This window comes from Rhincodon typus, chromosome 4, assembly GCF_021869965.1.
Source record: "Rhincodon typus isolate 14 chromosome 4, sRhiTyp1.1, whole genome shotgun sequence".
Classification (NCBI taxonomy): Eukaryota; Metazoa; Chordata; class Chondrichthyes; order Orectolobiformes; family Rhincodontidae; genus Rhincodon; species Rhincodon typus.
The window spans coordinates 41,186,770-41,202,625 of NC_063335.1; the positions used below are offsets into that span (position 1 = coordinate 41,186,770).

The window sequence follows — 15,856 nt, forward strand, 5'->3', positions numbered from 1 at the left end:
TTCTGAAGAAGGGTCTAGACCTGAAACGTCAGCTTTCCTGCTCCTCTGATGCTGCTTGGCCTGCTGTGTTCATCCAGCTCTACACCTTGTTATCTCTAAAGGAGATGAACTGTTCTTGTTCCCCAGGCTTTGTATAGAATTTGTTGAAATCCACCTATTTTTTGTTCAAATCCACCTATTTTCCATTTCATTGAACAGGCAAACTTCTGACTTAATGTAGGAAATATTCCAAACAGTCGATTGTGACTTGTAAAATGGAGAAATATGGGATTGAGTCCATAGTTGACGCTTGGTGGATGCTAGTGTAAATTAAATTCAGCTAATAAATGTGAAATTGAAAGTTAGTCTCAGTAATGTCGACAGAAACTAATAATAATGATGTGCAGGTGCTGCTGTTGGACTGGGTCACATGACACCAGGTTATAGTCCAGCAGGTTTATTTTGAAATCTCACAAGCTTTCGAAGTGCAGCTCCTTTGTCAGGTACAGTGAAAGAACAGAGCCCACAGACCCAGAGTTTATAGGCAGAGAGATCAAAAGATCATAGAACTGGTGTGAGTGGAGTGTTAGGTGATAAGTCTCTGTAGGTGACCAATAGCAATTGATGTAAAAAGTCTCTTGTGTTGCTAATGTCGTTTTTAGGGTGGTAAATCTGATATTCTTACTTGGTTTAGCCTACATGTGCCTACAAACCCACACCAATGTGATTAACTTGTAACTTCCATCTGAAATGTCCTAATAAGACACTCGTCAAGGGTCTATAAAGATGGACATAAAATGCTAGCCTTGCCAGCGACACCTATAATTGACATCACACATTAAAGAGTTAAAATATTTTGAATTAGCTTCATAGCCTGTGTGTGCTTCAATCCTGCTGGATTTCGTGACCATCCTGAATGCGTATTTGTGCATTAGAATTCGAGCAAGGAGACTCTGAATAGTAATCCGAGTCATTTTGATGAGTTCATGAGTTTATGTTTATACAATACAATAGGTTTGGTTATTGTAAAATGATTACAACTAAGATTAAGATTCTCCAAAATAATGTTTCAGAACAATACAATGGAAATCAGGTTCTTGTCATTCAGGTACTGCAAGGCTGTTTATATTGATATAACCAGTATAGCATTGGAAAAGTGGCATATAGCCTATTAATATAAATTTGTAGGTATAATTTGCTTTACTGTCATCATAACGATTGACTCTGTACTCAGTATTGTAGAGACCAAAATACTTCGTTGAAACATAAGTAAAGCATAGAAGGACAAAAAAAAAATTGATTGGCGTGCTAAACTGGACATTTCCCAAGGCTAATATTGCACTTTAGGGAATCTAGTGCTATGTGTATGTTCACTTCATCTCTCCAAATGCACTTAGAATCAAGGATGTCAACTGGCACATAAAATTTGCATCCTTGCTTTCAGATTCTTCCATGGACCTAACCCACCCTGGCTGTCATTTCCTGCACTGTATAATCCTCTGAGATTGCTGTTCCTGTCCAATTCTGAGCTCTTGTGAATCACCAATTTTCATTGGTCCACCATCTAAGGTTGTGCCTTTAGTTGCCAAGAAGTAAGCTCTAGAACTCCAACACTCTACATCTCTACCTTTGCACCTCTCTTCTGCCTCTAAAATATTGCTTTTGACTTAATTCTTTTACCAAGCATTTGGTCAGCAGTCCTAAAATCTCCTTGTGTGATAAATTTTGTTTGTAGTCCTGTGAAACACCTCAGTCCATTTTATTACGTCCTGGATGCCATGCAAATCCCAGGTGTTGCTCTCTAATGTATTTATTGCCGGTCTCGTACTTTGGTGATTCTTCATATTGTTGTTGGAATGTTTACAGCTTTCCATCATACCTAATTTGCAGCAGTAATTTGTCAACTGTAAGCTGTATTTGTCATTTGTATTCATTGCTACAATAACCTGTAATTATCAGGAAATATCTTACAGATGGTCTTTAGAGCTTGAAAATAAATAATGTAGATCACCTGGGATTTTAGTGACAGATAAGAACAACAATAGTTGACTGAAGTAATGGTTTGTCAAAAATTTCCACCTTGTTTAAAAATTTTTTTTTAAGATCTTTTACTCGTTGTATCCCTTTAAACCTTTTAATTATCCAAGTAATTAAATAATTTAAAGATAATGACATCTGATTACATAATTGAATGAGAATAGCCTGCAGCATTAACTGTGGTGCTTTACTGTTCAAAAGCATCATGAATCCTTCAGATTAATTCTGGAAAGAAAGACGTCCATTTATATAATGTCTTTCATGACCACTGGACGGCTCAAGCTGTATTACTGTCAATCAAAGACTTTCGCAACTTTGTATGAATGGCAGAGCCAATTTGCACTCAGCATGCTCCCACAAACAGCAGTGTTGTAAGAACCAGATTAATTTATTTTCCAATGTTCATTGATGGATAAATATTTGACAGGATACTTGGGATGACTCCCATGCTCTTCCTAGAACAGTGCTATGGGATCTTTTGGATCCACTCCAGCAGGCTGATAAGACCTGAGTTTTATATCTCTTTAAAAAGACCGGACTTCTAACATTTTTGTTGGCAACAGAAACTGGTTACCTTAATATAGCACTTTTGATTGGGGTGAGGGTTGGGGGTGTTGTGAATGGTGGGGGGGGTATGAATGAGACGGGGTGGTGGCCCAATCAGATTCTGAGAATCAGATCAATTAGGGGAGACGATGGCCCAAAGGTATTATCGCTGGACTGTTAATCCAGAGACCCAGATAATGTTCTGGGGACCTGGGTTCAAATCCTGCCATGGCAGATGGTGGAATTTGCCTTCAAGAAAAATCTGGAATTAACAGTCTAATGATGACCATGAATCCATTGTCGATTGTCAGAAAAACCCACCTGGTTCACTAATGTCCTTTAGGGAAGGGAACTGCCATCCTTACCTGGTCTGGCCTACATGTGACTCCAGACGCACAGCAATGTGGTTGACTCTTAACTGCCCTCTGGGCATTTAGGGATGGGCAATAAATGCTGCCTAGCCAGCGGCACCCTCGTCCCATGAATGAATAAAGAAAAAAAAAAGTCTGGGTCAGTATGAGACTGTAGTCAGAGAGAGGGATGGGATGGTAAATGCTATGGAGTTCATTGTGGGAAGGTAAGACTGTTTAACAGGAGGAAAATGCAGCTTTTCCAAGACTGGACGTCATTCATACTTGTCAGCCTATAGAGTGGAGGGGTAGAGAGCTGGTGAGGAAGCAGAGATTGGTATCTTCATTCGGCATGTATATCTGATCCTGGATGTTCCTCGATTCATATCCTTTTTTTTGATTATTATATGTACGTTAGCCATTCCGGAGGACTTTTTAAAAAAAAAAATCTGTTTATAAATTTTCCTGGAATCTTGCTTTTTCCTAGAGAATTCCATCTCCAATTTGGCTAGTCTGATTACTTTTTTGGCACTGAATTATTTCATAACTCTCTGTGAAAAGAGCTTCAGAGTCAGTTTAACTGGGTTTGTAACTGGTTCAGAGTTTTCAATGATAAAGAATTAATTTCACCTCTATACAATTTTCTGATTATTTTTAAAGCTACTTAGTGACATTTTTAATAATAAAACCTTTAAAGAATCTTTAGCCTATTTGGTCTTTAGTATTTCATGAAATGTTTGAGTTATAAAAATAGGCTGGGACTTTTTTCCACTGGAGTGAATGAGATTGAGGAGTGACCTTATAGAGGCTTATAAACTCATGAGGGGCATAGATAAGGTGAATAGCAAAATCTTTTCCGCATGGTTGGAGTGTTCAGAACAAGAGGGCATAATTTTAAGGTGAGAGGAGAAAGATTTAAAAGGGACCTGAGGGACAACTTTTTCACACAGAGGGTGGTTCATATATGGAATGTCAGAGGAAGTGGTAGATTCTGGTACAGTTACAACATTTAAGGTTCATGGGGACAAGTACATGAATAGGAAAGGTTTAGAAGGATATGGGCTAAATACAGGCAAATGGGACTAGCTTAGTTTAGGAAATTTGGTTAGCATGGACACAAGTTGGACTGAAGGGTCTGTTTCCGTGCTGTTTGATTCTGTGATGCAGCTGAAGAAAATATTCTTTGATTTTTGATAGAGCGGACCAGGCTTAGAAAATGGTTTGGTTGAAAAACATGGTTTAAAATTGATTTGTGATGGAAATAAGATTTGAGTAAATAGAATCATAGAACTTTTTTTTCAAAACGGAAGGCAGTATGTCACTGGACAGAAAACCCAGAGAAAAGAGTGCAAATCCCATCGTATCTTAAAAACTTATCAGTAAAAACTGTCTGCCATTAAATTAAAATGCTGGAGAAGTGGAAAACTGCAGTCTTAGTCATGGAAGTTAGTCAGACCTCAGTTGGCATATTGCGTGTGATTCTGGGTGTCACAAATTATGAACAATGCAAACACGTTGGGGAGAGTGCAGAGGAGGTTTACAAGAATAGTCACAGGGATGATCCACTTTCAGTTTGGATGATAGATTGGAGAATTTGGGACTGTGTTCATGTAGAAGGCTGAAGGCAATTTAATAGCCGTTTCCAAAATCAAGAGGGTGTTGCACGGAATAATTAGAGTGAAATTGTTTCTCATAAAAGGATCAAGAATGAGAGAACACAAGTATAAGGTAATTTGCAAAAGAAGCAAATGTGATATAAGAAAAAGCTTTTGTACAGAGTGAATAATTATGGTCTGGAATACACTCCCTGCAAGTGTGGTAGAGACAGGTTCGCTTGAGGCATTCAGGAGGTCATTGCTTCTATTCAAATAATCATCCAATGTTATGGGTAAAAGGCGGAAGAAAAGCAACAAGTCAAAATGTTCTGACATGTTAGGCTGAATGACTTCCTGGTGTAGAGTAACAATTCTTTGATTCCGTGAAGGAACACGCTGAAATGGTGATGTCGCAGTCGGATAACTCAAAATTCTGGTTGTGTCGAAGCCAGTAGCCAGTCCCACCAAAGATATCAAAGCTTGTTGAACATTGCATGTGATAAATTGAACTTTTACACGGGCTTCTCCTGATTAGCTGAACTTAGAAACGTGCAATACTGTATTAACTTCCTTGTTAAACCATTTGTGATTGTTTGATGTGAGCACTAGTAATCTAATCAGGAAAAGCTTGATCAGATTTAAAGTTTTTAAAAGAATAACGTAGAAATTTCAGGCCTGTCCTATGATGCCCACTTCCTGTGAAAGAATAAAAAAAATTATGAAGTAAGTGTCTTATCAACAATACTTGTTGAAAATTCAAGTAGGCCACAATCTACAGGTTTCTTTTTTCTGCATTTTGCTTATTACTTGTTTAAAAGTTTCTATTAACCTACTTAAGTATGATTTCCATTTACAAAGCTGTATTAACTCCACCTGATCACATTATGATTTTCTAAAGGTATCTTGCTACAACCTCCTCCATAATGGATTCTAGCAATTTCCCAACAAAATAGAAATGTAGTCATGATCAGCAATATGAGGCCAGATATCTTAAAGGATTCGCAATTATCTGATGTGTATGAAGAAAGTGAACTTGTTTAACTTCTGTAGTAGTTTTTCTGTGAAAGAACGTGCAGGGAGACCTTTGATCAACATGATTAAGCCACTGAAGGACAGGAATTTTTATTATTAAAATTAATTAGTTGTAATGAAATTTTGAGGGTTGAAGTAAAAACGTAGCGTTAAGGTGACCTACCATCAGCTAAATTTTATTGGAAAATGGTGCTGCAGCACTTCATAAGGTCATACATCATAGAAATAGACTCTTTGGTCCACGCAGTCCATGCCGAACATAATCACAAACTAAATTAGTCCCACCTGCCTGCTCCTGACCCATATCCCTATGCATTTTTCTGATTCATGTACCTATTCAAATATCTTTTAAATGGTGTAACTGTGCCCGCTTCGACCACTTCCTCAGGCAGTTCATTCCACACATGAACCACCCTCTGTATAAAACGTTTGCCCTCATGTTGTTTTTAAATCTCTCTGCTCTCACCTTAAAAAATATATGTCCTAGGGAAAAAAAAACACCTACCATTAACCCTATCTATACCACTCATGATTTTATAAACATCTTTAAGGTCACCTCTCAACCTCCTATGCTCCAGTGGAAAAAGTCCCAGCTTATCCACCCTTTCTTTGCAGCTCAAGCCTTCCATACCTGGCAACATTCTGGTGAATATTGCATTTATGTTGCATTGTTGGCACTGGAGGCAACCTCACCTTTAGTAAATACAGCAGCATCAATAGATGTTCCGTTATATCAGTCAGTGAATTGGACATAGGGATGTGTGAGCCGCAATAGTTGCTGCAGCAGACAGTCTATTTTACAGCAAAACAAACACGTCTCATTCAGAGTCTATTCAAAAATAGTCTCCCACTTTAGGAAGCAGAACTCTTGCCCAAAACTGCAACAATGCCCACCACCCAACCCCGACCCCACCCCCCAACCCCCCGCCACCCCGAAGCAAAATGTTGTGATCAGAGGACAGTTGCATAATAAACAAATGTGCATTTATATTGTGCATGTTGTGACCAATTGGATGCCTCGAAGGACTGGCCAATGAAGTGCTTTTGAAATGTGACCACTGATGTAATGTAGGAAACACAGCAGCTAATGTGTGCTCAGCGTGTTCCCACGAGCAGCAGAGAGATAACGAGATAAATATTGACCAAGACTCCAGAGATTACTCCCCTGCTCGTCTCTGTTATCCAACAGTCTCGGGATAGGAGAATTTGCTGGACCTTGGGAGATCAGAGGAGTTTTTAAAGCAATATCAGAGGTGTTTGTTCCTGCCTGAGGTTGAAAAGTTTTAAATTTTTTTTAATATTTCCTGCATGCATTCGTGAGCAGCAAAATAAATCTTGTTACCGAACAGTCTGAAGTATTCCAGACAGAAAAGGATCACTTCAGTAAAATAAATATGAGGGCTGACGAGACAATTGCACACCATGACCTTGTAACCTAAACATCGACTTTACGAGACCACAGTAGAACTGGGACGGTACAGACAGCGTGGGACAGAGAATACTAGAGTTAGGGAGGTTGGACAAAGATTTCCGGATTAAGGAGGTGCCGGTGTATGGAAGTGCGACGGTGTTCCGGATTAGGGAGAAATTATGTTAGAGGCGTGGGATGGAGGGTGCCGGATGAAGGGGTGGGACGGGGGAGGGGGGGCGGGATGGACGGTGCCGGACGTGGGGGAGTACAACCTACAATGCCGACAGATTCTTCGCATCCACATGAGCAGGCAGATAGGCTCTCAGTTTTACATCTCGCTGAGAGGTGACTCCTCCGTTGAAAAACCAGTCTCAAATTTTAACCTCCGTTCCGTCCCGAGAATAAACCATGGACTGTTGAAGCCGTGTGGCCTCCTGGCTGATTTACCCAGGCAACTGCATTCTGACCAGGACTAGTAACGTTGCTGTCATGGAAACGGGTGGCAAGATGCCTTTTTGGTGAAGCAGGAATCCAGACTCTGCTATGTTTTCCTTCATTTCCAGGGAGAGCCACGAATGCCTTGGGGCAACAATTTTCTGGCCACAGAAGTATTTTTTTTAACATTTCTGGTTTAGGTTCTCACTAAAAGCAAAGGTCTAAATCAGAAAGCTGAAGGCAATCTTGTGACCTGAAAAGACAGGTAGCTACGTTGTTTACTGCAGTTTTGCAACATGGGAACAGAAAAGACCATTTGGCCATTCCAACTAGTGCAACCTTTCAATTTGCTCATGTTTGGAATCTGTCTTTATATCAGTCTGCCATGTCCCCTGATATCCTTGTTTAATGAGAAAGTGTCAACCTTAGATGTAAACTTCTTTTAGTCCTGTCCTTACATAAATTTTTCTCCATTTATTTTGTGCAGAAGTGTGCTGGTTCGACTTGAAGGATGCAGTCACTCAATTGTTATGAAAGGCCTCTGTGCAGCCTGTGGTCAAGACTTGACACAGTAAGTTATTTTTGGTATATTTTGCTGACTCATCTTTATTTGAAGGTAGACAGCGGTGTGCTATAACAAGCAGGTAATCCAAATGTGCAGTTTTCACAGCAGTCTTTCTCATCCTGTGGTTCACAATTACCTTAGTCCGATAATCTCCTTAAATAGTTCTCTAAAAATGGAATGGCTTTCTCTGTAGTGACGCCTTTAAAAAAAACAAAATATCAGGTGGATTAAAGCCACATGTTGCTGTTGAGTGTTGCCTAGTGACACTTACAGAGCAACATTGGCTGATCACTGAAGAAGGGCGAACTGACCTGGGTCAAAAGATTGCAAAGCAGTTATGATGAGAGGGAATGAAAATAAATGGCAAAATAATAATTCTGTTCTCCCTCAGGTATGTTTTTTTCAAAAGATCCCCGTTTCAAAGTGTTTCAAAATAACCTTCTCCTTAGTGCTGACAGAACTTGAACAGTTGTAAAAAGACACGTTGTTGAGCTTTTTGTCTTGTACTTGTCTGAATGTAATTGCCAAAATATGAAATTTCAAAAGGAATAATAATTTATACTACATGAAAAAAAAAGTGCGGATTGGTTGGAAACTGGATCCTCACTGATCATAAGGAATGTCCCAGAGTAACATTTTCCTGTGCTTTATGTTTAGTTGAAAAGGATTCAATATTTAGGATTTTTTTTTGTTTACAGAGATCACTGACCGCATATGAAAGTGCAGTGTTCTTCCTCCAAGTCATTAATATACATTGGAAACATCTGTGGACCCAGCACTGATCCATGTGGAGCCCCACTGGTTACAGGTTCCCAACCTGAAAAAGAACCTTTATCCCAATTTGTTGTTTCTGGATCATTGGCCAATTCTCTGTCCAGGCCAACATACTACCTCTAACACCATGGGCTCTTACCTTATGACTTAACCTTATGACTTAACCTTTTGTGAGGTATGTTGTCAAATGCCTTCTGGGAGCCCAGATACAACACATCACCTGGTTCTCCTCTATCCACTCAGGTTGAGACTTCTTCAAAAACTTCTAATAAATTAGTTAGACATGATTTCCTTTCATGGGATTAATGAGATGGCTGTCCAACTACAGCATACATCTAACATTGAACTCTGTTTTTGAGTTTTACAGGCACAGGGTGATGCAATGTGGTCTGTTCTCTGTCTGTTGTGAACAGTTGAAGGGATGCACTATAATAAAGGACAACTACTGTGGATATTCAAAATCTGAAGCAAACACAGAATGCTGGAGAAATTCAGCAGGACTGGCAGCATCTGTGGAGAGAGAAACAGAGTTAAAGGTTTAAGTCCCAGTATGACTCTTCTGAATCATAGAATCCCTACAGTGTGGAAGCAGGCCATTTGGCCCATTGAGTCTGCACAAGTCTTCTGAAGGGCATCCTACCTAGACCCACCTCCCTACCCTGTCCCTGTAACCCTGCATTTCCCGTAGTTAACCCACCTAGCCTGCACATCCCTGGACACAATGGGACAATTTAGCATGGCCAATGCACCTAACTGGCTCATATTTGGATTGTGGGAAGAAACCAGAGTGCCCGGAGGAAATCCACGCAGACACAGCGAGAATGTGCAAAGAGTCACCTGGTGCTGTGAGGCAACAGTGTTAACCACTGAGCCACTGTGCTGAATGCAAGAAGATTTCAGAATGGATGTGCTGTTTGGTGCAATTTACTGGTCACTGGGATGTATGCCTGACATACCTGATATAATCACACTGGCACTGAAATTCATTTGCCGCATTATTCATTTGTGTGGTACACACACCATCTCTTTGGCTTGATGACAGCATCCTGTTAGTCGAAAGTACCACTCGTGTTGTTACGTTATAATAGCAGTGTAAAACGGCAGCTTTGCCTGTTGAATCAAGCAGCACATCCTTCTGGCTGCTGACTGTATTGAACCAGCTCATGCTTTCAAAACTCCGCATGTAATGTCCAAGATTAGACGTGAGTCATAATGCTCTAATCGAAGAATTAAAGCAACAAGCAATTAAAGGTTATCAGCCAGGCATTTTGTTTAGAACTTTAACCAAAATAACCATTGTCTGGTGCATTCTCCGTGGCAGCAACTTGACCCTTCAGAGTTTGTTTGTCAACTAATCAACACCCTTTTCCCCCATGAAGTACAGATTGTTCCCTTTGAAATTTAGTTTTCTTGTGATTCGGTCTTGATCACTACAAGACGCAAAGCTTCGACCATGTGCCTCTTTTTACAGCAGTTATCTTCTCCGTCAGACATCGTGGTTGTGGCACAAATGGTGTGTACAGCATCTGTGTTTCTTGCTGGATTAGATCCCACTATACCAATGTTGTCAATGGCCAGGGTGCTCTGAAATGAAGGTTACTGAAGAACACGCTAAACTCGGGGTGAATTACATTCGTGTTGATTGTGCTTAGTGCATTACTGTCATTATTGCATTGGGCTCTGGTATACATCCAAGGGATCTATATGCTGCAACTCCCAGGCTGTTGCTACTTCCATCCACACTAATACTGCTGCTGTGAGGAGCGGGGTGGGCTGATGTTTTAAATTACTTGGAGGAAGGAAGCAAAAGTACCGTAGCCAAATTTGCAGACGACACAAGAATAGATGGAAAAGCAGATTGCAAAAGGGATGCAAACAGGTTAAGTTATTAGGCAAAAAGTTAGCAAATGGAGTATAATGTGGGAAATTGTGAAGTTGTTCATTTTTAGACGGCAAAACAAAAGAGCAGGGTATTATTTAAATGGAGAAGAACCACAGAATGCTGCGACACAAAGGGACTTGGGGGGTGCTTGTGCACGAAACACAAAAAGCAAGCACACAGATGCAGCAGCTGATCAGGAGGGCTAATGAAATGTTGGCCCTTATTTTAAGGGGGTTGGAGTAGAAGAGTACGTAATTCTTATTGCAATTGTACTAGGTACTGGTGAGACTTCGTCTCGAGTACCATAAGCAGTTGTGGTCCCATTATTTAAGAAACAGTATTATTTCAATGGAAGCAGTTCAGAGAAGGTTCACTCAGATGATCCCTGTTATGGTGAGATTGACTTGTGAGCAAAGATTAAACAGGCTGGTACTCCACTCGTTTTAATTTGGAAAATGAGAGGTGATCTCATATGGGGCTCTTAGGGGGTTTGACAAGGTAAATGCTGCCAGGATGTTTCCCCTCATGGAGGAGTCTAGGACTAGACGATAGAGTGAATAAAGGGTTTCCAATTCAAGTCTGAGTTGAGGAGGAATTTCTTCTCTTCAAGGGATTTGGAATTGGGAGCAGAGTTTTTGTGTATATCTAAGACTGAGATAGATAGATTCTTGATCAGTAATGGAATCAAGGGTTTCAGGGAAAGGACAGCAAAGTGGATGAGGAGTGTTGGATCAGCCATGATCCTCCAGAATGGCACAGCAGACTCAAGGGGCCAAATGGTCACTTAATGGTTCCTAATTCTTATGGCCTTATGATCGTAAACCTGGTTGGGGTTGGAGATCATGAGGAAATCTTCATTTCCTAGTCTTGATCTTTGTGCCACAGCTTAAAATTGGGAGCTATAATAACTTCTAATTTTTACAAAAACCTGTAAACTATTTGTTATATTATCGCTGCGTATACATTGATATTGAATTAAAATGATACGGATTGCATTGAAAACTGACAGTCGAGACCAATGCCATAAATCTAAACTTCAGTTTTCCATCTCTGTGAACAATATATCGATCAACCTTTTGAGGTGAAATTGGAGTTATACTGGTTCACTGAGCTTAATGCACTCTTAGTTGTGGTTCGGAAGGTGTCCTGCAAGCATGGTAATTGGTTGGAAAGTCACTTGTGCATTACAGCTTCCTGACCCTGATATAGAGAAGGAACAATAAGCAATCGAATTGTCCTGATCACTGTCCAGAGATACTTGCTGTGTATTCTATTTACATTGTTAATCTGGATTAAGGGATTGGAAGTAGCCATTTCCACAGTTGAGCACATCAAATTGCTGGAGTTAATACAAAGAATACATGAATAAATCTGCAGTGTTTAAATTTAATTTGCTAAATTAATGTCCATATAATATAATGAAGGATATAGTAGTATGTTTTAATATGATGAAGATGCAGGGCACATTGCTTGGTTGTTGGAGTGAATGAATGGATTGGACAAACATGAGATCCAAGATGCAGATACATAAACCACTTAAAAATGATGACACATAATGGTGATACGGTAGAAAGCAAAAGGCATTAGAGCAAGATTAGATGCATCCAAGAATACCGAGAGCCGTAAGAGTGAAACTGCAGGGGAACTGGCCTTAATTTTTCAGTCTTCCCTAAACCAGGAATGGTATTAAAGAACTGGAGAATTGCAAATGTTTAAACCTTTATTCAAGAAAGTGTGTAAAGATAAGTTCAGCAACCGTAAAATAGTCAGATTAACTTCAGTGGTGGGGAAATCTCTGGAAACAGTATTTTGAGAGAAAAGTTTGTAGTCACAACAACAAAAGTAGGTTAATCAAGGAAAGCCAGTGTGAATTTCTTGAGGGAAATTTGTGTGTCAGTAACTTGCTGGAGTTTTTTGAAGAGGTGACAGAATAGGTTGATTACTGTAATGTAATTGATGGTGTACATGGGCTTCCAGAATCTCTTTGTTGTAGTGCCATTTAATAGACTTGTGAGCAGAGTTACAGCTTGTGGAATAAAAAGGTCAGTGGCAACCTAGGTATGGAATTGACTAAGTAACAGGAAATCGAGTTAAGATTCACAGATATTTTCTGTGTTGAGGAAGGTCTGTACTAGAGGTTTTTGGGGGTTCTTGGGATTCTTGCTTTTCATGATACATATGAATGATATGGATCTTTGTATACAGAACCTAGTTGCAAAGCATCTGAATCATACAAACTTGAAAGCATCATAAGCAGTGAGGAGGATAGTGTAGCACTTCAAAAGGACTTTGAATGTTGACAGAATGTGGGCAGATAAGTGGCAGATGAAGTTCAAAGTGAGGAAATGTGAAATGATTCATTTTGATACGAAGATTTCAGGAGACAATATCAAACAATGGGATAGTAGGAACTGCTGATGGTGGAGAATCTGAGATAACAAGGTGTCGAGCTGGATGAACACAGCAGGCCAAGCAGCATCAGAGGAGCAGGAAAACTGATGTTTTGGGTCTGGACGCTTCTTTAGAAGTGGGTCTAAAGAAAGGTCCAGCTTTCCTGCTCCTCTGATGCTGCCTGGCCTGCTGTGTTCCTCCAGCTCCACACTTTGTTATATCTGACTCCAGCATCTGCAGTCCTTACTATCTCAGAGCGACCTAGGTGTTAGGTCGAGATGCATAATCATTGAAGGTGGTATGACGGGTTGCGAGAGTGGTTCATAAAATATACAGTAGCTAGGGCTTTACTAACAGGGCATACAGTATAAGAGCCAGCAATCTTACAGAATAAGGAGGTTGGTTATGTTGAACTTTTATAGACCACTATTTTGGCCTCACCTGCAGTATTGCATCCAGTTCTGGGTGCCACACTTTAGGAAGAATGTGAATAGATGAGAATATTTCCAGGGATGAGGGATGAAGATAGATTGGAGAAGTTAAAAATGGTTTCCTTGGAGAAATGAAGGCTTAGTGGAGTTTTGGCTGGGGAGTTTAAAATCGTGAGGGATCAGGACAAAGTAGATTTGGAGAAACTGCCTCATTCATGGAAGGTTAATGAATGAGAGTGTATAGATTTAAAGTAATTAGTAAAAGAAGCAAAAATGTCATGGGGAAAAACTTCTTCTAACAGAGCAATTGGTCAGGATCTGGAAAAACAGCCAGGGTGTGGTGGAGGGACGTTTGGTTTGAAGCTTTAAAAGGGGAAGTAGACTTATCTGAACAGGTAGAATGTGAATGGTTATAGGGAGAAGACAGGAGAATGGCGAGTTTGGAGAATCAGTGCAACAAGATGAATGGACTCCTGCTCTGTAACAATTCTGCGATTCTGAGATCAATATGGTCATTTAAAAACAACAAACACATCGGGTTCACTTCTAAAGGGATAAAATTGAAAAGTATGAAAGTTATGTTCAATATGGATCGAACCTTGGTTGATTGGATGAAGAGAATATGTTTTCACTTGAGGGAGGAAATCAAACTAGAAGGTCATAAATGTAAAATGGCCATTAATAAATCCAACATGCAACCTTAATACCCCCAGGAGCTGTTGAAGGGAATAGCATTGATACATTTAATAGGAAGCTAGATGAGCTCATAAAGGAGAAAAGAATAGTAGGAAATGTCGTTAGGATGCAAAGACGACAAGTTGGAGAACGCTTATTTAGAGCACAAGTAAAGACATGTACCTGTTGTGTCAAATTGCTTGTCTCAGAGTTGGAGATATTTTGTGATAAGCTGCAGGGCACCATCTGATTTATCAAAACATGTTCAAAGAGACTAGAATGCCTATGGTTTGCTGTATCACACTGAATGGACCCTCATAATATTTGTTATGCCCTTCTATCTGCCTTAGTTGTATCATCATTGTGGAGTGCTGGGTATTACCAATGATCGCTGATTAATCATCACATTGCAAGTCCATGAGCAATGAGGGGAAGTGTAATCAGAATTGGGCTTGGTTTGATCCTTTCTTCCCCTAGCCTCCAAAATATTTTGCTGGTGATGAATGTCTTTGGAAATTAAGTTGGGGGAAAAAGTACCTGAAATCCACCAGAATTGTACCCCAGCATGAACACAGGAGGATGTGGAAAGTGGAGATGGGAAATGTGTTCTTTGTTCTTAATCTGGATAGTTTATACAACTTGGGGTTCAGTCCATTTTTCAAAATTACCTTTTTCAGATTGCAGAAGAAGAATGGGAAGCAAATGGTGCCCCTATCCACAGCCACTGTTTCTATGATTCACAGTGTCCCAGAGCTGATGGTCAGCTCTGAAGTAAGTGCTTCTAGAATTAAGATGATATAGCTACTACACTGCACAGATTTGTGTGCTTGTTTCCTCATGCCTCTCTTTCTTTTCTCTCTCCTTTCTCTCTCCCTTTCTCTCTTTCTCTTTCTCTCTACCTTGCTTGTTTCTTTCGCTCACTCCCTTTCTCCATCGTTGGCTTGCGTCTCTCTTTCGTTCACTCATGCACGCTTTCGTTCTCTCTCCCTTGCGCTCTCTCTCCTTCGTGCTCCCAATCCTAGCTCACGGAATCTGATTTATCATGGTGCTGAGGAGGCCATTCGATGCCTGCACCACTCCTGTTATCCAAGACCAATCTCCTGTTTTTTTCCCCATATTGATGGACACCATTTCTATCCAAATAATCATTCCAGTGCCCTCTTGAATGCCTCAATTGAATCTGCCACCATGACATTTCCTGGCATTGTATTCCATATCCTAACAATTCTGTGTTAACAAAATCTTTTCGCACATCGCCCTTGCTCTGTTTTTACATTATGTAAATCTGTGCCACCTCATTCTTGTTTCTTTTACAAATGGAAACTCCTTCATGCTATCTACTCTGTCCAGCCTGCTCATGATTTTGAAAATCTCACTGTCCCTTGGTTCCTCGCATTTTCTCTTGCCTTGGCTGTCTCTTCATGCTCTCTTTTGCTCTCTATATCCCTGACTTGATCACGTTTTCTCTCTCTCGCTTGGTCTTTCTGTTTTTTGCTTACTTGCACACCTTTGCTCGCTTTCATTGCTGCCCGTTACTTGCTCACTCACACTGTTTCAGCATCGCTCTCTCACCCTTTCTGTTGCTCTCACACTTTCTATCACTTGTCTGTTGCTCACTGTCTCTCTGTCTCTCTCTCTCTCAGCCTCCCTGTTCCCCAACTCTCTGTTCACCCCCCTCTCCCTCTCCCTCTCTGTTCACCCCGCTCTCTCTCTCTCTCTCTGTTCACCCCTCTCTCTCTCTCTCTCTCTCTCT

At 40.4% G+C, this 15,856-nt stretch overlaps 1 protein-coding gene across 5 annotated transcripts in view; it reads left to right on the forward strand.

Moving 5' to 3' along the window:
• ctdp1 (CTD (carboxy-terminal domain, RNA polymerase II, polypeptide A) phosphatase, subunit 1) overlaps positions 1–15,856 on the forward strand; it is a 293,011-nt gene that overhangs the window by 39,524 nt on the left and 237,631 nt on the right. For all 5 annotated transcript variants that reach the window (XM_048595768.1, XM_048595765.1, XM_048595764.1 and 2 more), the window contains exons 2-3: positions 7,873–7,956; positions 14,781–14,874. In XM_048595768.1, the coding sequence (XP_048451725.1) occupies positions 7,916–7,956; positions 14,781–14,874 (135 nt within the window). In that variant the 5' untranslated portion in view covers positions 7,873–7,915. The remainder of the gene's footprint in view (positions 1–7,872; positions 7,957–14,780; positions 14,875–15,856) is intronic.